General features: G+C 37.3%; 1 protein-coding gene and 1 long non-coding RNA gene across 5 annotated transcripts in view; one reads left to right on the plus strand and one right to left on the minus strand.

Moving 5' to 3' along the window:
• Positions 1-23128, plus strand: part of LUZP2 (leucine zipper protein 2) — a 514336-nt gene that overhangs the window by 442442 nt on the left and 48766 nt on the right. For all 4 annotated transcript variants that reach the window (XM_086383024.1, XM_086383025.1, XM_086383026.1 and 1 more), the window contains one exon: positions 16330-16404. In XM_086383024.1, the coding sequence (XP_086239150.1) occupies positions 16330-16404 (75 nt within the window). The remainder of the gene's footprint in view (positions 1-16329; positions 16405-23128) is intronic.
• The window catches only part of LOC147342466 (uncharacterized), a 290333-nt gene continuing 282604 nt past the window's right edge, over positions 15400-23128 (minus strand). Inside the window, exon 6 of the long non-coding RNA XR_015157353.1 lies at positions 15400-15619. This is a non-coding gene — a long non-coding RNA (uncharacterized LOC147342466). The remainder of the gene's footprint in view (positions 15620-23128) is intronic.

Consider the following 23128-nt stretch of genomic DNA (forward strand, 5'->3'; position numbering starts at 1 on the left):
ACTATTTAACCTCTGAAGGTTGATAAAATTTTTGAGGTAATGTATGGGAATCTATATGCATCTTCCACAATGTAGACATTATAAAGATATATTTTTCATTAGATGATAACAAAGAATAAGAAGAAAACAGACTAATATTAGATAAGAGAATATATGTGAGTACAAGAAATACCTATAAATACAGTAAACAAAAGTAAGTATTTTCTCCTTTCCTCATGCTCATTCCTCAACTGTTTGAGGTGTCTATTAATTTCTATGATTAATCAGCAAAAGCCAACTGTGTGGTTTTGAGGACTATTTCTCATCCAGGATTTTAACAGATGCACGTATATATTGACTTGATGATCTCTGCCTAAGAAAGGCACGATTCAGATAACCATAATTTCTTCTCAATCTTTCAAATTGATAATTACATAAGATAGTATGATCTGGACCCATCACTCCTAGGAGTTATCATTTCTTAAAAAAACTTAGTATATACAAAGACAAAATAGATTCATAGTAACTTACAAAAGGTTTTACCCTCATGAAGTCAGTAATGAAAAATGACACCCTTCTAGACCATATCTCAAAGCAGTGTATTCATTGCCAGTTTGTATAGATCACAGAAACTCCTCAATGAGTGTAAGAAAGGAAGCACCTGACATCCATCTTTCATGATGGCAAACATTTTTACTTTTAATAATAAATAATAAACTAGTTGTTCATACTCTTATTATATATCTCATTTATATAACTTGCATTATAGTGCTTTATCTGATATATATTTTGCAAATACTTATCAGTCATGACTTGAATTTTTATTCTCTTAATTGTTTGTATTGAAAAGCAAGATGTTTAAATTGTCTAATTCATCAATTTTTATTTGGTCATGGTGAAAAAAATTTCCAGATACTTTTCCCCATGTTTTAGAGTTTTTAGGTAGGTAGTTTAGAGTTAGGACATGTTAGTTAGGGTCTAAAAAGCTAAATGGAGTTTCAGGAAAGTAGCTTGAGGCTCCTATCGTGATTCCCAAGATTAAAGAACAAAAATATATAAAAAGATATTTGGGCATTAAAGATGATTTGCCTGTGGCAACTGTCCAATCTATAATGGTAAATACTGAATAGGTGGAAAAATCACTCCTCTTCTCTGCCTCCAGTTATTTTTTTCAATTTTTCTTTGATATCAAATCTATATGCACAATACTAGTTCCATTTTATATTTAAGAAGTTATTTTCTTAGTAATATGAATGGCATAGTGAGTTATATATGAGATTGATCTGGCATAAAATTGCTTAATTTCATCAGCATTATCCTCAGACCTGCACTCAAATTTATGAGGAGGCAAAATATAATACATGTGAAGTTTGTTGATTCATATCAAAGATTCTTTGGAATATTGTTGCCCAGAAATAAAAGATAAAATTTGATGACTATCAAAAGCAATATGTTCATGGTTCAGTGAATCACAGAAAGGCTGAATGAATTCCAAAGGTTTTTGAAATAATTTCTGAGTGAAATCTAAAACATGAGATTATAGAATTTGAAAGCAATTTGAGGAAAAAAAAAATCATAGATTACTGATATTTAGCAAATATCTTTCTACTTACTGAAACCATTAATAAAATAGTACCATAATTTTACGTAAAAAATGTTGAATTACACCTACCAATTTGAAAAGATATTGGGAATAGAATTTAAGAAAGGAGCAATGCAAAATGTGTATCAGTTCAGTTCAGTCTCTCAGTTGTGTCCGACTCTTTGCGACCCCCTGGACTTCTGTACACCAGGCTTCCTTCTCCATCACTAACTTCTTGAGCCTGTTCAAACTCATGTCCATCAAGTTGATGACTCCATCCAACCATCTCATCCTCTCTTATTCCCTTCTCCTCCTGCCTTTAATCTTTCCCAGCATCAGGGTCTTTTCTAATGAGTCAGTTCTTCGCATCAGGCGGCCAAAGTATTGGAGCTTCAGCATCAGTCCTTCCTATTAATATTCAGGGCTGCTTTCCTTTAGGATGGACTGCTTGGATTTCCTTCCTGTCCAAGGGACTCTCAAGAGTCTTCTCCAACACCACAGTTCAAAAGCATCAGTTCTTTGGTGCTCAGCGTTCTTTATGGTCCATCTCTCACATCCGTACATGACTACTGGAAAAACCATAGCTTTGACTAGACAAGATGTATATAGAATACTAAAAATATGGCTTATATTATGTTGGAGGAGACTCTTGAGCGTCCCTTGGACTGCAAGGAGAACAAACCAGTCAATCCTAAAGGAAATCAGTCCTGAATATTCATTGGAAGGACCGATGCTAAAGCTCGAATACTTTGGCCACTTGATGCAAAGAGCCAGTTCACTGGAAAAGACCCTGGTGCTGGGAAAGATTGAGGACAAGAAGAGAAGGGATTAACAGAGGATGAGATGGTTGGATGGCATCACAGACACAATGGACATGAGTTTGAGCAAGCTCCAGGAGTTGATGATGGATACGGGTCACTAGGAGTTGGACACGACTAAGTGATTTCACTTTCAATTTTCACTTTCATGCATTGGAAAAGGAAATGGCAACCCACTCCAGTGTTCTTGCCTGGAGAATCCCAGGGACGGGGGAGCCTGGTGGGCTGCTGTCTATGTGGTCGCACAGAGTTGGACACGACTGAAGAGACTTAGCAGCAGCAGCAGGGAAGCCTGACATGCTGCAGCCCTGAGGGGGTCACAAAGAGTCAGACACGACTGAGTGACTGACAACAATATATTGTAAGTTAGGAAATATAATCAGATGTTATTTTGCTTACTCTAGTACATTAACTGGAAAGCACCCAAGAAATCATAAATTCCATTATCTTGAAAAGATATTAAAAATAATCTACTCTAAAATTCTTATTTTACCGAAGGAATTTGAGCTCAAACAGTAAGTGGACAAGATCATGCAGCAACTCTGACCCAAAGGTCGATAATCTCTCTTGGAGTAATTTTTCAGAGAGTTTTAGTGATTAACCAAAATATTATGGTTAAGTTTTCTAGAGAAGGAAATGAGATTTCATTGTGGTTTTAATTGCTTTACTTGATAATTATTGGTGTTGATCGTGTTCCCATAAGCTGATTTGTCATTTGTGCATCAGCTTATTCAGTTCTTTCTGCCCTTTTAAAAAACTGGTTGCTCACACTCTTATTGTTGAGTTTATTTCATTTATATACATTGCATTCAAGTTCTGTATCTGATATATATCTTGCAAATACTTCTTATCAGTTATTGAAAAGGAAAATGTTTACCTTGATAGTCCAATTCATCAATTGTTTTTATGTTTGGACGTTTTAGTCTTACCTGAGAAATTTTTGCCTTTCTCAAGGTCATAAAAATTATCTTCCAGAAGTTCTATACTTTTATATTTTACATTTAGGTCTATAATTCATTTCAAATTAGCTCTTGTGAATGGTGTAAAGAAAAGGTCAAACATAATTTTACATACATATTTACATAATCTTCAATTCCTTTATCACCATTTGTTGAAATTATTTTTTACACATTGAATTGCGGTTTTATCTTTTTCAAAAACAAAATGTCTGTGTATGTTTTCAGTTGACTTTGTATGCTTGAGTAGATTTCTGGATTCTCTTCCCTTTTATTTCAGTAGGTGTCTATTCTTTTGCTAATACAACACGGTCTTTATTATTGTAGCTTTAGAGTTAGTCTGGAAATCACACAGCATAAGTCCTGCCACTCCAGTGTTTTTTTAAAAGATTGTTTCAGTATAGTTTTTAGGGGTGGTTTAATAAATTTACAAAAAAAAAAAAAAAAAACCTTATAAGAATGCTAACCTGATTTGCATTTTATCTATAAATTAATATGGGGAGCACAGATATCATAAGACTATTGAATATTTCCATTCAACAGAATTTAATGTTTCAATTAATAGACATGATATGTTTTTCCACTAATTTAGAATTTCTGTCAGTAATGTATAGTTTACCAAAAGATTTTTCACATTTTTCATTTTTTTCAAAGTTTTACGTGATTTTTTTTCTTTTTTTACACTCTTCTTCCATTATTCACAACCATGTTGTTATTTTTAATGCTGTTCTATAGGCATCTGGGACCATTCATGTCTTTTCAGAGCTTTTTTTCCTCACAGCTTTTCAGAATCGATAATTTCTGTTGATATCACTTCATTCATATTTAGTAGATCTTTCTCATGTCATTTTCATTTGATACATCCAGTGAATTATTTTTCTAGAATTTCCATTTGATTCTTTTTTATAATACAGTTTTTCTGCTAAGATTATCCCTTCATTAATCAACAACATTACCTTTAATTTTTTGATAGTATTTCCAATGACTGGCCTTACAGTATTTTCCTATTATATCCAACTTATGAGCCATCTAGATTTTGGCTACCATCATCAACTTTGGGTCATACATTTCATTTCTTTGAATACTGGTAAGATCTTATTTTGTGCTGGACATTGTCATTTATGTGTTACAGAGATTCTGTATTTTATCTTCTTCTGAACATAATTAAGTTTTGTCCAATAATACAGTTAAACACTGATATTTAACTTGATGTAGAGTTGGCTTTATATTTTGTTATTGCAGATATATGAAGAGTCCATGATAAAACTTAAGTCCTCTCACTTGACTGAGCTAAATCTCCAAAAATTTCCCACAGTCTCACCTCCCAGAATTGTATCTAGATTTTGATTTAGACTTTAAGACAAGCCTAAAGTAGACTTTATAATACAAAAGGACTCAGAAGACTTTTCCTATAAATTCTCATACAGTGAATATTTTAGTCATTGCAAACTTATATGGTCTCTATCACAACTACTCAGTTCCTCCATGGTAGCACAAAAACAACTACATCATACATAAATAAATGAAGGTGGTTGTGTTCCAATAAAACTTTATTTACTGACACAGGCAGTAGGCCAGATTTGGAATTTGGGCTGTAGTTTGCCAGCCATTTCCCTAGTGAAAGGCTATTAATCTAAAGGCTGTCACTTTGATGCCTGTGGTGTTAATAAGGTTTATGAATGTCTAGAGAATGTTCACATCCTTCTGCAATGCTCAGTCTCTACTGTCTCTGTTCTGCTGTCAGCCATATAACAGTTACTTTGTGGTTAGCCTTGTGTAATATGTTGCTCTGTGTAAGTGCAGCCCAACTCTCAGCCAGGGAATTGCAGGAACATTCCTCAACTAACTGACTTTAGGAGGCCCTGTCCTGTTATCCTCGCTTTTCTCTGATGCCCTGCCCCAGATACTCCAGGCATTTAATTTGCTCCAAACTCTGGTATCTGCCTCCAGAGTTGAGTGCAGCTACAGTGATCTGTGTGGACTCAGTCCTTGGCCCTTCAGTCAGGAAACTGTCCTCAGGTAGAAATCCATAGTCATGAGTGTTACCTACTGAGTTTCCCATATGTCAGGTTTTACAGGCTGGCATAATTAGCTTGTCATTGTTTATGGAAGGAGGACTAGTTCAAAACCAGCTACTGGTCAAGAAGCAGACATTTTGAATCATTTTATTTTTAAATAACAAAAATATAAATACATAATCATTTAATTAATAAAAATGAGTGTTATTTACTCACAGTAATTGAAAGTACAAGGTTCATTTACCTTCAGATGTGGTTTGATTGTGAAATTTTATAAGTCAACAGAATTTGTGTGTGTGTATATCCTGTTTTGTATTTTTGTACATATACAAAAATATATATATTACTATTTTATATGCTTTGCTTTCTTCTATAGGATGGTTTTAACCTTATGTTGTTCTCTCTTGTTTTATAAATAATGCCTATTAAGCTTAGACTTAAATATCCTCATTATGCTATCCAGAGAAAGAGAATATACTTTTTATCCATTCAAAGGCAGAAAGGCAGCTTTCATTACAGAATACACCAGTAAATATCTTCTTGTCTCTGGCCTGACATTAATTAGATGTCTAAACCCACTACAGCTTCCCTGATAGCTCAGTTGTAAAGAATCTGCCTGCAATGCAGAAGACCCTGGTTTGATTCTTGGGTCGGGAAGATCCCCTGGAGAAGGGATAGGCTACCCACTCCAGTATTCTTGGGCTTCCCTTGTGGCTCAACTGGTAAAGAATCCGCATGCATTGTGTGAGACCTGGGTTCAATCTCTGGGTTGGGAAGATCCCCTAGAGAAGGGAAAGGCTACCCATTCCAGTATTCTGGCCTAGAGAATTCCACGAACTGTATAGTCCATGGAGTCGCAAAGAGTTGGACATGACTGAGCGACTTTCACTTAAACCCACTACAGTCATTTGGCTAGGGAGTTGAGACAGAGTATTTGTTTTCTTTAAGAAATCATCTCCTCATCTCTGGAACTGAGTGTTGAGATATGTAAGCCTAAAATGTATGGCTGATGTCTATACACATACACATAATGGCACTAAGATACTTACAAAATTTAATTTTGAGAAAAAAATATGTCTGCTCTTATTTCTCGGTAAAGACTTTACTGAACATTTTAATTTTTTATATATTAACATTTACTTTTAATAGTGCTTTAACCAGATGTTATGCTAAGCTATACCTGTGTAACTTGAGATCTAAATTTGGTCCTTTTACATATATTAGTCATTCAATTCCAAGTCTCTTATAATTACTCCCAAGTATTAATGTTGAAGTGAGCAGGAGTAGCATCAAAGAATGATGGCCAAACATAATCTTGGTGCTACAACTTTATACTTTTATGACAGTTAGTAGAAGCAAGTAGAGCTTGTTGACTTGCTACCTCTTTAACTCAGTGGTAAACTGGAAGGTAGAGATGATGGTGATGATGTTTTGTTCTGTGTTATATCTCTTTAGTACTATCCACAGCTTCTATGTTAGTGCTGCTGAGCAGGGTGCATACACTTCATATATATACACTAATAGATGCATTGACAGAGAAGGTAATGGCACCCCACTCCAGTGTTCTTGCCTGGAAAATCCCATGGATGGAGGACCTGGTGGGCTGCCGTCTATGGGGTCGCACAGAGTCGGACATGACTGAAGTAACATAGCAGCAGCAGCAGCAGCAGAGGCATTGAATGATACATAAAAAAGCAATCTTATTATTAACCATTCACCAAAATACCAAGTACACCCTACTGAGCATTTGAAAACATCTCTTTTATGAATTTATTATACACATTGGACAGGACTGGAAAAGGTCAGTTTTCATTCCAATCATGGCGGCCCACCAGGCTCCCCTATCCCTGGGATTCTCCAGGCAAGAACACTGGAGTGGGCCACCATTTCCTTCTCCAATGCATGAAAGTGAAAAGTGAAAGGGAAGTCGCTCAAGTTGTGTCCAACTCTTAGCGACCCCATGGACTGCAGCCTACCAGGCTCCTCCATCCATGGGATTATCCAGGCAAGAGTACTGGAGTGGGTCACCATTGCCTTCTCTGAATCCCAAAGAAAGGCAATGCCAAAGAATGCTCAAACTACTGCACAATTGCACTCATCTCACACACTAGTTCAGTTCAGGTGCTCAGTCATGTCCTGCAGCTGGCCAGGCCTCCCTGTCCATCACCAACTCCCAGAGTTCACCCAAACCCATGTCCATCGAGTCAGTGATGCCATCGAACCATCTCATCCTCTGTCATCCCCTTCTCCTCCTGCCCTCAATCTTTCCCAGCATCAGGGTCTTTTCAAATGAGTCAGCTCTTCGCATCAGGTGGCCAAAGTATTGGAGTTTCAACTTCAACATCATTCCTTCCAATGAACACCCAGTACTGATCTCCTTTAGGATGGACTGGTTGGATCTCTTTGCAGTCCAAGGGACTCCCAAGTCTTTCCAACACCACAGTTCAAAAGCATCAATTCTTCGGCACTCAGATTTCTTTATACTCCAACTCTCACATCCATATATGACCATTGCAAAAACCATAGCCTTGACTAGAAGGACCTTTGTTAGCAAAGTAATGTCTCTGCTTTTTAATATGCTGTCTAGGTTGGTCATAACTTTCCTTCCAAAGAGTAATCATCTTTTAATTTCATGGCTGCAGTCACTATCTGCAGTGATTTTGGAGCCCAGAAAAATAAAGTCAGCCACTGTTTCCACTGTTTCCCGATCTATTTGCCATGAAGTGATGGGACCGGATGCCATGATCTTCGTTTTCTGAGTGTTGAACTTTAACCCAACTTTTTCACTCTCCTCTTTCACTTTCATCAAGAGGCTTTTGAGTTCTTCTTCACTTTCTACCATAAGGGTGGTGTCATCTAGATATCTGAGGTTATTGATATTTCTCCCTGCAATCTTGATTCCAGCTTGTGCTTCCTTGAGTCCAGCATTTCTCATGATGTATTCTGCATATAAGTTAAATAAGCAGGTTGACAGTATACAGCCTTGACGTACTCCTTTTCCTATTTGGAACCAGTCTGTTGCTCCATGTCCAGTTCTAACTGTTGCTTCCTGACCTGCATACAGGTTTCTCAAGAGGCAGATCAGGTGGTCTGGTATTCCCATAATTTTCAGAATTTTCCACAGTTTATTGTGATCCACACAGTCAAAGGCTTTGGCATAGTCAATAAAGCAGAAATAGATGTTTTTTCTGGAACTCTCTTGCTTTTTCAATAATCCAGCGGATGTTGGCAATTTGATCTCTGGTTCCTCTGCCTTTTCTAAAACCAGCTTAAACATCTGGAAGTTCATAGTCCATGTAGTAAAGTAACGCGTGTGAGATGAGTGCAGTAGTGCGGTATTATATACGTATACACAGTATAATACACGCAAGTAAAGTAATGCTTAAAATTCTCCAAGCCCGGCTTCAGCAATACTTGAACTGTGAACTTCCAGATGTTCAAGCTGGTTTTAGAAAAGCAGAGGAACAAGACATCAAATTGCCAACATCCGTTGGATCATCCGTTTGTTATAACTTGTATTAGAACCTGTTGCTTGGAAAAACCTGCCCCATCTGTGTCTCTGGTATGTTTACTCTCTCTGATATGGGCAATTTTGGAGGCAACAATTTGTTGCTGTCTTTTAAAATTAATTTATTTTAATTGGAGGCTAATTACTTTACAATATTGTAGTGGTTTTTGCCATACATTGACATGAATCAGCCATGGGTGTACATGTGTCCCCCATCCTGTACCCCGACTCCCGCCTCCCTCCCCATCCCATCCGTCAGCGTTGTCCGAGAGCACCCAGTTTTGAGTGCCCTGTTTCATGCATCAAACTTGGATTGTTTATCTATTTCACATATGGTAATATACGTTTCAATACTATTTTCTCAAATCATCCCACCCTTGCCTTTCCCACAGAGTCCAAAAGTCTGCTTTTATATCTGTGTCTCTTTTGCTCTTTTGCATATAGCGTCATTGTTACCATTTTTAGAAATTCCATATATATGCGTTAATATGCTGTATTGGTGGTTTTCTTTCTGACTTCACTGCGTATAATAGGCTTCGGTTTCATGCACCTCATTAGAACTAATTCAAATGTGTTCTTTTTAATAGCTGACTAATACTCCCTTGTGTATATATACCACAGCTTTCTTATCCATTTGTCTGCTGATGGACATCTAGGTCCTAGCAATTGTAAACAGTGCTGCGATGAACATTGGGGTACACATGTCTCTTTCAATTCTGGTTTCCTTGGTGTGTATGCCCTGCAGTGGGATTGTTGGGTCATGTGGCAGTTCTATTTCCAGTTTTTTAAGGAATGCCCACACTGTTCTCCATAGTGCCTGTACTAGTTTGCATTCCCACCAACAGTATAAAAGGGTTCCCTTTTCTCCATACCCTCTCCCACATTTACTGTTTGTAGACTTTTTGATAGCAACCATTCTGACTGGTGTGAGATGGTACCTCATAGTGGTTTTGATTTGCATTTCTCTGAGTGATGTTGAGCATCTTTTCATGTGTTTGTTAGCCATCTGTATGTCTTCTTTGAAGAAATGTCTGTTTAGTTCTTTGGGCTATTTTTTAATTGGGTTGTTTATTTTTCTGGTATTGATCTGCATGAGCTTCTTGCATAGTTTTGAGATTAATTCTTTGTCAGTTGCTTTGTTTGCTATTATTTTCTCCCATTCTGAAGGCTGTCTTTTCACCTTGCTTATAGTTGCCTTCATTGTGCAAAGGCTTTTATGTTTAATTAGGTCCCATTTGTTTATTTTTGCTTTTATTTCCATTACTCTGGGAGGTGGGTCACAGAGGATCCTGCTGTGATTTATGTCAGACAGTGTTTTGCCTATGGTTTCCTCTAGGAATTTTATAGTTTCTGGTCTTATATATAGATCTTTACTCCGTTTTGAGTTTATTTTTGTGTATGGTGTTAGAAAGTGTTCTAGTTTCATTCTTTTACAGATGGTTGACCAGTTTTCCAAGCACCACTTGTTAAAGAGATTATCTTTCCTCCATTGTATATTCTTGCTTTCTTTGTCAAAGATAAGGCATCCATAGGTGTGTGGATTTATCTCTGGGCTTTCTATTTTGTTCCATTGATCTATATTTCTGTCTTTGTGCCAATACCATACTGTCTTGATGACTGTGGCTTTGTAGTAGAGCCTGAAGTCAGGCAGGTTGATTCCTCCAGTTCCATTCTTCTTTCTCAATATTGCTTTGGCTATTTGAGGTTTTTTGAATTTCAATACAAATTGTGAAATTATTTGTTCTCATTCTGTGAAAAATCCTGTTACCTTGATAGGGATTGCATTGAATCTATAGATTGCTTTGGGCAGTATACTCATTTTCACTGTATTGATTCTTCTGATCCATGAACATGGTATATTTCTCCATCTATTGGTGTCCTCTTTGATTTCTTTCACCAGTGTTTTATAGTTTTCTGTATATAGATCTTTTGTGTCTTTAGGTAAATGTATTCCTAAGTATTGTATTCTTTTCTTTGCAATGGTGAGAGGAATTGTTTCCTTAATTTCTCTGTTTTCTCATAGTAGTGTATAGGAATCCAAGAGATTTCTGTCTGTTAATTTTATATCGTGCAATTTTACTATATTCGTTGATTAGCTCTAAATATATTCTGGTGTTGTCTTTAGGGTTTTTATGTAGAGGATCATGTCATCTGCAAACAGTGAGAGTTTTACTTCTTCTATTCCAATCTGGATTTCTTTTATTTCTTTTTCTTCTCTGATTGCTGTGGCTTAAACTTCCGACACTATGTTGAATAGTAGTGATGAGAGAGGGCACCCTTGTCTTGACTTAAGGGGAAATGCTTTCAATTTTTCACCATTGAAGATAATGTTTGCTGTGGGTTTATCATATATGGCTTTTATTATGTTGAGGTATGTTCCCTCTATGCCTGATTTTTGGAGAGTTTTTATCATAAACGGATGTTGAATTTTGTCAAAGGCTTTCTCTGCATCTATTGAGATAATCATATGGTTTTTATCTTTCAATTTGTTAATGTGGTATATCACATTGATTGATTTGTGAATATTGAAGAATCCTTGCATCCCTGGGATAAAGCCCACTTGGTCATGGTGTATTATCTTTTTAAATGTTGTTGGATTTTGTTTGCTAGAATTTTGTTGAGGATTTTTGCATCTGTGTTTATCAGCGATATTGGCCTGTAGTTTTCTTTTTATCAATTTGTTTTTAATACCTGGCTGCCAGAAGTCTTGGAGCAAATTTGCAGCACAACCTGGACAAATGGATAGAGCTCCATAGGCCCCACGACCAATGCCTCCTTTTGCTCTCACTACTCATAATCTACCTTCACATCCCATTCATAAGACACACACATGTGTTTTCCATAGACCTTGATTTATGTTTAAGATTCTAATGCATTTAGTGTTAAAGTTGTTTCCGGTTCTTTTGAGTTGTAAATACTTTCATACTCCACAAACCTCAGGGAAATTCAACCAAAAATTAAAAAGAAGGTAACTGGATCTTCTTACCTAGAGGGAAGGAAGTGGGGAAGGATTAATATAATCCTTGTCCCAGTGAGTTTCCAGAAATATTGAATTATACACATGATGTATGAATAATGAATTAGAACCTTGCAGATGTGTGTATTTGCCAAAATTTTGTAAAATGGTTCATTGAAATCTCAGATAAAATGCATCTCCCTAACATCATGTCCTTTCTGTTTCTTTCATTCAGTATGACTATGCATGCCTGTTTCTTTGAAGAAAAAAAAAATATGATTTTTGCTGTAAAACTCATTTCATCCTTATAATCTTACCCAATTTAAGGTAGATCCTTGAGAAAAACAGCTAGGAACAGTTCCAGACTTAAGAGGCTGGATGGCAGAGCCAAACCAGGTTCCAGTATTTTGTGGTCTATACAAACTCGAGTTGTGGAGCATCATAATTTTTAAGTAAATTAAGAATTATTATATGGACTCTAGCCTCTTGTGTACAAAATCTCAAATGAGAAAATATATAAAAATTAACTGTTACAGTTTCGTTTGGTGTTAGTCTTATGAGGAGAACACTGTGACTTCTCAGGCCACTATGAAAAACCCCTCCACTGTTCTTTGCTGCAGCTTATACACACTCTCAGCTTAGCAGTTAAAGTCTTATGATTTCACTTTACCTGCTTGCTACCTCATATGTATTTTCAACCTCTGTATGTAGATGATTTTTCCTTCTTAGTCTGAGAAAAGATTAATCACTTCATAGATACTTATTCAATGGACTGGATGTAAGTGAAAGCTACTCTAGATTCATGACTACCTCCCCTTAAGTAATCCTACCTGGTTTTTTTTTCATGGGAGTTAAATTGAGAAAATAAATGACTTACAACAGATAAAATTCACTGTCTGATAAATTCTGCTGCCTTTCATAAGTCTTCTGATGATTTAAAACTCACAGAACTGTATTTATTTCCTATAGTTTTGTAAATACTACCTATGATCTAATCCAGTAGCTGATCTTTTCAAAACTAAGACCAAAGTATGATAATATGAGTCAGTACCTGCAATCCTATGAATACTTTTCTTAATATTTTTCTAACCTTTTGTCTCCCAAGATCTCTTGGGTAGATTTTACCAAGTTCAATGAGTTCTTAGTAGAAGTAAATACTTGAAATCCTGAGAACTCATGGCAATAAGCTTTTGAAGGCATATGGTTTTTCTGTTGGAATTCATCCCACCTGCTCTGAAACAGGGTCCCTGAATCACCATATCACTGTCCACCCTGAATTCATCCTTCAGTGAGAGTGTGGATGACAGGATTTGGGCTGAAACCTACACCTAGAGGGGGAGGGATGGAGGCAGGAGGACTTATATCTATGCAGACCCCCTCCAGACTGCAGATAATGAATGACAGCATCATGAGGAGGATAGCTGCCCACCAAAGGGGTCCCTAAGAAAGAAAACATCATGAGGTGCATTGTCGGAGTAATAAGGAGTTCAAACCACAGGGGGTTTCTGGGTGGCTGGTGACCAAGACGGTTGACTGGCACTGAGGCTGGTGCTGACACTCTTGCCCTCATCACACACAAGTTCCAGGGACCTCTCCTAGAGCCTACAGCCATAGTGGGGTGTGGGATGAGCACTGTCCCACTAAGGCCCAGTCACTGCCCCTCTTGTGTCTTCCCTAACTTCTGTCATAGGCTTGAAACTGGGAATGGATGGAAGGGCAACTCTTCTTCCTTCCTTTGGGACTCAGTCCCAGGTACAGAAGCTAGCTCTGGCAGGGCCCATGGTAGCAGGCACCGTCAGAGAGCAAGTCTGGAGTGCTCTGTGGTTGAGGAATGTGGCTGGAACCAGGGCAGCAACGATTCAGGGCCAGCAGAGTGGCCCAAGCCCAGGCCAGGATTGCAAGACTGACTCTTATAGTCCCAAAGCCCTCCTGATGTGGGGTCAGGTGATCAGAAAGAGGAGGACATGGTCAAAAGAGAGTCTAGTATTCAGAGTGTCAGAGTGTCCACTCACTTGTAGGTGCCTCAAATTGGAAACAACTCTCTTCATCCCCTCTCTCTCACTTGCTCTCTTACTCAGAATGATTTATTTTTAAACAGTATTAGATGTTTAGAAGCGCTCGTGTATATTTTATGTACATGATAGCCAGGACATGGAAGCAACCTAGATGTCCATCAGCAGATGAATGGATAAGAAAGCTATGGTACATATACACAATGGAGTATTACTCAGCCATTAAAAAGAATACATTTGAATCAGTCCTAATGAGGTGGATGAAACTGGAGCCTATTATACAGAGTGAAGTAAGCCAGAAGGAAAAACACCTATACAGTATACTAAGGCATATATATGGAACTTAGAAAGATGGTAACAATAACCCTGTGTACGAGACAGCAAAAGAGACACAGATGTATAGAACAGTCTTATGGACTCTGGGGGAGAGGGAGAGGGTGGGAAGATTTGGGAGAATGGCATTGAAACACGTATAATATCATGTATGAAATGAGATGCCAGTCCAGGTTCGATGCACGATACTGGATGCTTGGGGCTAGTGCACTGGGACGACCCAAAGGGATGGTATGGGGAGGGAGGAGAGGAGGGTTCAGGATGGGGAACACATGTATGCCTGTGGCGGATTCATTTTGATATTTGGCAAAACTAATACAATTATGTAAAGTTTAAAAATAAAATTAAAAAAAAAAAAGAACTGAATAGGAGAAAAAAAAATAGCACACATCAGTTTAGGGGATGAAAACTATGCATGCACCTAAAGAATGTATATAGGTTTTCATAATCAATAAAAATATCCTCACCCTCTTCTCCTGACTAGGGCTCACTCTAGGGAAAAAGAAAAAAGGTTAATTAAGGACAGAGGTGCAGGGTGCTATTTCCCAGACTGTGAGGGAGAGAAACAAAGAGCAACAGACAAATAGGCACTTTGCTGGTTGGCTATACAAAGCCTTGCTCCAGGCCCAGCATCATAGTGCCCAGGATGGAGATCCAGAGTGGGGATGTCCTGGTCACTGCAGAAGTGATAAGCCCCCTCTTCTGATTTCTCCCAAGTGAACTCAACCCCCTTGCCTCACAAGAACATCAGAGCAAGCCTTGCTCCTTCCAGTTTTAAAGGATTTTCATTGGCTAAAATGTAAGAGATGGGCAAAAGTGAGAGGTAGAGAGAGGCTCTGAGGATGAGGGATTTGGGCCCGTCTGCAGGCCCTTTGTGGAGAAGGCAATGACAGCCCATTCCAGTACTCTTGCCTGGAAAATCCCATGGATGGAGGAGCCTGGTAGGCTGCGGTCCATGCAGTCGCTAAGAGTTGGACACGACTGAGAGATTTCACTTTCACTTTCATGCCTTGGAGAAGGAAATGGCAACCCACTCCAGTGTTCTTGCCTGGAGAATACCAGGGACGGGGGAGCCTGGTGGGCTGCCATCTATGGGGTCGCACAGAGTTGGACACGACTGAAGTGACTTAGCAGCAGCAGCAGGCCCTTTGTGAGCCTGCAGAGCATCTTCTCATCAGTAGGTAACTAGTATATACAGTAATTAGCAGTTGGTGGAGGCAGGACTTGAGAACAGGTCTTCCAAATCTGAGTCTCTTTTAACAATATAGTTGTGATATTTGCAAAGATACAGGTATGTGGTAGGATAGAATTGTATTGGTGTAATAGCAATGGTGTAATAGATGGCACCCCACTCCACTACTCTCGCCTGGAAAATCCCATGGACGGAGGAGCCTGGTGGGCTGCAGCCCATGGGGTCGCGAAGAGTCAAACACGACTGAAGCGACTTAGCAGCAATACTAAAAAAGAAAAAAGAAAAAAAATTAAGTGAATACTATTGTATTAGTCTTCTCAGGGCACCTTAACAAACTACCACAGAATGGGTGATGTAACAGAATCTGTTTTCTCATGGTTCTGCGATTAAGGTGCTGGCAGATTCAGTTTCTAGTGAGAGCTCTTTTTGGCTTGCAGATGGTGACTTCCCACTGATTCTTGCCTCTTTGTGATGATGGACAGAGATTTCTGGTATCTCTTCCTCTTCATATAAGGACACCAATTCTATGGGATTAGGGCCTCACCTTTATGACCTCATTTAACCTCAGTTACCTCCCTAAAGGCTTTATCCCCAAATACACTAAGAAGGTGTGTGGGAAGGGATGTAGAGCTTCAACATGAGTTTTAGGGATGGGTAAAATTTAGCCCATAACGACTAGAAACACAACTGATGGTTTTCTATCACAAATATTTTCAAAGACTTGAGCTGGAACTTTGCAACTATATGTTTTGATCCAGTGAAGCATTTAGTGCATATTCATCTGGAATAACATTTTCTGCAGCTTAAACAAATGACCACATAATAGGATATATTTAACCTGAATTCTAAATGAATTTCAATAGTTTTTTTTCTTTTTTTTTTTTTAAATTCTCTGGCAGTGAATGACAGATATTTAAAGTGGAGAGGGAAGATTATAGAATTTACTAAAAAATATTTACCTCTCTCATTTTACAGGCCCAACAGCTTACTGATCTGGAACAAAAATTAGCTGTAGCAAAAAATGAACTGGAGAAAGCAGCTCTTGACCGGGTAAGTTGATTACACCCATGAGCCATCACTTCGGTCGTAGCAGATGAAGCTAGGGTGTACTCATTGTTTCCCTTGTTTCATCAGTGCAGTTCCAGATGCTGTGCTTGCAGGATGGTTATAGATGGTTCTTATTTTTGATGCTCCAGTAAATATACTTAAGGTGGAGGCTCTGTGATGATTGTATGGTTTTATTTTTCACCTTACTGGTACACTTGTTCTATAACATAATAAATAGACATACTTTAAGGCATCAACAAAGATGCCATGTCTTAAATTTGCATGGCTGAGTTGTAAAGCAAATGGAAGTAGTCACTGATGGTTTTTATTTTGGAAATTTTAAGTTTCTGGAGGAAGAGACATCAAAGAATGTAGCTCTCTTAGCACCTCTGTTTATGCAAAAATAATGCAAGAGTAGCTAGCATTCTGTCTTTATAACAGCTTTATTGAAATAAAACTCACATACCATAAAGGTCACATTTTTAAAGTTCACAAAGTTGTACTTTCATCAGCATTAATTCCAAAAGGTTTTCTTTGCCTTCTTTTATCTTATTTCATCTACTTCATTTTATTTTTGTCAATGTATCATTGTGTTACAATTATATATGCTCAGAAAGAAACCACAATTCCTAACTGATACCTACCTTTGCCTATCAATGCTCTTCATATGAGACATATATGGAGAATAGGGCACGGGTATATAGAAAGAGAAATAAAAACATAGAGGGAGGAATTAGTCATAAAATTTAGAATTATGGTTCTGTTGGTTTATATTTATGGTATTTGGCAAAATTTCTTAAGGCTTCCTTTCATTTTTAAATTAGCTATATAAAACTATAAGAAGTAAATATTCCTTTTTTTCTTTAGTTCACTTGAAAAGGGTAAAATGATTTTTGAAATTATTTCTCTGTTCACTTAGCATCCATTTATTGAACATCCAATGTAGTTTTATCTAAATTTTAGAACATATAACTAGCAAATGTTAATACAGGGAACTCTGAAAATTAAATCATAGTGTTTCAGACTTGGAAATACAAACACCCACATTGCTCTCAATCAGATGCATATAAAGTCTATGCTGAGGCAACAGGGCCAATTCTGGAATAATCTGCACTTAAACAACTTTTCAACGCATCCTTTGCCTGAAATCTATTCTTGATTAGATTGGAGTTAGCAATCACTCTAACAGTGGAAAAATAGACCCTCTCTTTATATCATATGGGGAATTGTTGGTTCATTTACACACAATAAAAATATTTCTAGACATATAAAGAGAGAATGCAATCTGATCAATATAAAGAAAACCTGATCAATCTGATCAATATAAAGATCAATATAAAGAAAACAAGAGACATGTCTCATTTTATATTTATCAAAGTACTTAATGTAATAGTTAATAATTTTAGGGAAGCCTGCCTACATTTTTGTAGACTAGTTCAAATATAATTCACCTTACCAAGATTCCAGCTTTAGGAATTGTTTTTTTTTTTTTTTTTAACTTTAGGAAAGAAGTTTATACCAATTATGCTAATTTCTGACCATATCCAACTCATGCCGCATAATATTATTTTTAAAATGGGAACTGATTCTTTATGGAATTGATAGAATCAGAAAATCAGCAATATATATAATCAGAAAGTCCAACTAGATCATCTTTTTATATTTCCTTTCTTTGATATCCCTGACAAAATCTCTGCAGTATGTTTTACATTCTAAAGACATTGGATTTCCAAGACTCTGAGGCAGACTGGCTCCCTTCTTAGATTTAACAACTGTGACTGTTGGAATGTTCTTCATAACATTAAACTTTTCCTGTGATGTGACTTCAAATAACCCATTTAGTCAGTGAGTCACCCATTTAGTCAGTGAGTGTGACCACCATGTACCAGGTGCTATGAGAAACAGAAAACACTGCATCCCTCACAACTTTGTTGGGCACCAAAAATTAGGAAATAATTATATGTGGAGCCATAAAGTCAGAGAAACATGAAGAGTGAGTACGTATATTTTAAGTACATGTGTTATAAAAACTAGTGGTGTCACATGATAACATGCACAATTGATAATTTGTCCTGAGTCACAGAACTTGAAGATAAAATAATTTTCCCTCCTTTGTCTTATCCAGTGTATGTCTTCCTCCTCCCCATTTCTACCACCACCACTATTTGCTTAGCTCTCACTAAGCCAGACTAGATTTGGGATGAGAGACTATATCCTGTAATATTTATTAAAGTTCTCCAGAGTCAGTCTGTGTTCAGATCATAACCCTTTCACCAAATGATTGTGTTCAAATCCCTCAAACTCTTTATACTTCACCATAAAATAGAATGATAATAAAATTCACTTTATAATGATGATGGGAAAATTATATACATCCGTAAAAGTAAAGTCCTGAGAATTCTTGGCACATGAAAAATACTCAGTAAGCATAGTAATTACTATTATTAGTAAATGAGAACCTAGAGAGACTGCTTCTTTGTGATAATTTTTCTCTTTAACCTTCAGTATCTTGTCACTCCATTTGCTACAGTGAACTATAAAAGCACTGCGTATTACCAGAGGTTGATTTCAACAAATCTCATGTAAGATACATATGAGACTCGTAAACTGTAGTCATAAAGACAGGTAGAAATGCTCGCTTACTTCAAAAATGGATACAAAAATACAGTTTAATGAAATTGCTCTTCACCTCTCTCCATCGTTTTTATATGAGACAAGACTTTTTAAAATTGTCTTCATGTGTCTAGTTCCAAAGAATATTATATCTGGGCCTCAAATAGCCTTAAATACCTAATAAATATTTTGAAAACAGTATCTTCACACTCTAACTTGTTTCTCATTTCATACTTCTCATGAAAGAAGTGTCAGATTACTATCCCAATAAAAGCAATAATAATCTTAAGATCCAAGAATCAATCTTTGTTTTCTAAACAATCAGTTATTTTATGGCAATATGTTATGGAACTTCCCCAATGGCTCAGAATGTAAAGAATTCACCTGCAATGCAGGAGACCCATTGATTCGATGAATGATAGTTAGCCTCAGCTACTGAAATGTAAAAATATCTTTATGGTGTGAAAAATCTCTCTCTCAAATTCTTATATTAGAAGTTTCTTTTGCATCTGATCCTCACAAAATTTGACCCAGGAAAGTATGCATTATTATATCATAGATGACACAGGTAGGTGATCTGCACAGACTTCCAGGACAAAATAGTAAAAGAACAAGAACTCTTCTTGCTACAGTGTATCTGGCACATGGCAAGAACATAATAAATTGTTACTGATTAAACAGGTAGATGAAGATCTAACTTCGTAAATTAACGTACATGCTATTCATCCTATGTAGAAGGGCCAAAGTATATAGAACAGAGAAATAAAACTGTCAAATGACCTTTTAGGATTCAGAGATAATTTCTTGGTGAAATAAAAGTAGGGGAAGGGGAAAGCCTTTGCATTCCCAGTCCTTCATGATTTTTCCAAAGACAACTGCCATTGGTGCACAAAGATCTCTCTGAGGATTTCACATCATGTAAATAAATGAAGACAGACATGAATATTACCTTGTGAATTTTTTAAAGGAGATACGAAATGAGGACACTGTTGTCTTTGCCATATGTATCTAGGCATCCCCACAAAAATGCATTTTTGAGAAAACTACTCATATACAGATGTGAAAAAAAAATGGCTTCTAAGTCTCCCACCATCCTACAAACATATATATAAATAATAATTTCTTACAAGTTTTACATATGCTATAGCATAAGCACTAGTATTTTAACGTCCAAAATAATACATTTATATTACATAATATACAGGGTGAAATGAAAAATAGTTCGTTATTTTCTCTATAAAACTTATCCTCTGGAGATTTCCTTTATTTATATTTTAACAAATATTTCTTTATTTAGAAACCATTGATACTGCAAAAAAAAAAAAAAAGATATTGGCCCAGCTGTATACCACAAAGAACACTGATTAATATTCTGTAATAACATAAGTAGAAAAAATTGATAATAGATACATATATATGTATAACTGAATCACTTTGCTGTACACCCAAAACTAACACAACATTGTTAATCAACTATGCTCCAATATATAATAAAAATTAAAATATATCAGCCCTCAAAGAAATTACATTGCAGTGTTGTGCAGTCACTCAGTCATGTCCAACTCTTTGCGACCCCATAGACTGTAGCACTCCAGGCTTCCCTTTCCTTCCCTATCTCCCGTAGTTTCCTTGAATTCATGTTCATTGAGTCAGTGTTGGTGTCTATCCATCTCATCCTCTGACTCCCTCTTCTCCTTTGGACTTTGATCTTTCCTAGCATCACGTCTCTTCCGATGAGTTGGCCCTTCGAATCAGATGGCCAAAGTATTGGAGCTTCAGCATCAGTCCTTCCAATGAATATGCAAGATTGATTTCCTTTAGGATTGACTGGTTTGATTTCCTTGCAGTCTAAGAGACTCTCAAGAGTCTTCCCCTGCACCACAGTTCAAAAGCATCAGTTCTTCAGCATTCAGCCTTCTTTATGGTCTAACTCTCTCATCTGTATGTGACTACTGGAAAAACCAGAGCTTTGACTATACAGACATTTGTCAGCAAAGTGATGTCCCTGCTTTTTACTATCATCTGTAGGTTTATCATAGCTTTCCTTCCAAGAGCAAGGGTCTTGAAATTTCATAGCTGCTATCACCATCCACAGTGATTTTTAAATCCAAGAAAATAAAATGTCATTGCTTCCACTGTTTCCCTTTCTATTTGTCATTAAGTAACCGGGATGCCATGATCTTAGTTTTTTGAATGTTGAGTTGTAAGCCAGCTTTTTCACTCTCCTCTTTCACCCTCATCAAGAGGCTCTTTAGTTCCTTTTCATTTTCTGCCATTAGAGGGGTATTATCTGCATATCTGAGGTTGTTGCTATTTCTATCAGCAATCTTGATTCCTGATTATGAGTCATCCAGCCCAGCATTTCGCATAATGTACTCTGCATATATGTTAAATAAGGAGGGTGACAATATACAGTCTTGTCCTACTCCTGGCTCAGTTTTGAACCAGTCCATTGTTCCATGTCCAGTTCTAACTGTTGCTTCTTGACCTGCATACAGGTTTCTCAGGAGGCAGGTAAGATGGTCTAGTATTCCCATCTCTTTAAGAATTTTCCACAGTTTGCTGAGATCCACAAAATCAAAGGCTTTAGTGTAATCAATGAAGCAGATGTTTTTGTAGAATTCCCTTGCTTTCTCCATGATCCAACCAGTGTTTGCAATTTGATCTCTGGTTCCTCTGCCTCTTTGAAACCCAGCTTGTATATATGGAAGTTTTTAGTTCACATACTTCTGAAGCCTAGCTTGACAGATTTTGAGCATTACCTGCTAGAATGTGAAATGAGAGCAGTTGTATGGTATTTTAAACATTATTTGGCATTGCCCTTCTTTGGGATTAGAATTAAAACTCCCATGGTCACTGTGGAGTTTTCCAAATTTGCTGATATATTGAGTACAGCACTTTACAGCAACATCATTTAGGCTTTTAAATAGCTCAGCTGGTATTCCATCACCTCAACTAACTTTGTTTGTAGTAATGCTTCCTAAGGTCCACTTGACTTCGCATTCTAGGATGTCTGGCTCTAGGTGAGTGATCACACCATCATGGGTACCTGGATCATGAATACCTTTTTTGTTTAGTTCTTCTTTGTATTCTTGCCACCTCTTCTTAATCTCTTCTGCTTCTGTTAGGTCCTTGCTGTTTCTGTCCTTCTTCATGCCCATCCTTGCATGAAATGTTCCCTTGATATATCCAGTTTTCTTGAAGGGACCTCTAGTCTTTCCCATTCTATTGTTTTCCTCTTTTTTTTTTTTTTTTTTGCATTGTTCACTTAAGAAGTCCTTATTATCTCTCCTTGCTATTCTCTGGAACTCTGCATTCAGTTGAATACATCTTTCCCTTTCTCCCTTGCCTTTCATTTTTCTTCTTTCCTCAGCTATTTGTATAGCATCCTCAGACAACAACTTTGCCTTCTTGTATTACAGCCTCCTTTACAATGTTATGGACCTCCATGAACAATATGAAAAGGCAAAAAGATATGATACTGGAAGATGAGCCCCCCAGGTCAAAGGTGTCCAATATGCTACTGGGAAAGTTGTTGTTGTTCAGTCTCAAAGTCTTGTCCAACTCTTTGCAACTCCATGAATTGTAGCACGCCAGGCTTCCCTGTCCTTCATCATCTTCCAGAGTTTGCTCAAACTCATGTCCACTCACTCAGTCAGTGATGCCATCCAACCATCTCATCCTCTGTTGCCCCATTCTCCTTCTGCCCTCAATCTTTCCCAGCATCAGGGTTTTTGCCAGTGAGTCAGCTCTTGCATCTGGTAGCCAAAGGATTGGAGGTTCAGCTCCAGCATCAGCCCTTCCAATGAATTTTCAGGGTTGATTTCCTTTATGATGGACTGGTTTGATTTCCTTGCTGTCCAAGGGACTCTCAAGAGTCTTCTCCAGCACCACAGTTCCAAAGTATCAATTCCTCTGCACTCAGCCTTGTTTACAGTCCAACTCTCAGATCTGTACATGATTACTGGAAAAACCATAGTTTTGACTTTATGGACCTTTGTTGGCAAAGTGATATCTCTGCTTTGTAATATGCTACCTAGTTTGGTCATAGCTTTTCTTCCAAGGAGCAAATATCTTTTAATTTTGTAGCTGCAGTTACCATCCATAGTGATTT

Source organism: Bos grunniens, chromosome 29 (assembly GCF_055505025.1).
Source record: "Bos grunniens cultivar Pamir isolate PY7600 chromosome 29, Bosgru_T2T1.0, whole genome shotgun sequence".
NCBI classification, from domain to species: domain Eukaryota; kingdom Metazoa; phylum Chordata; class Mammalia; order Artiodactyla; family Bovidae; genus Bos; species Bos grunniens.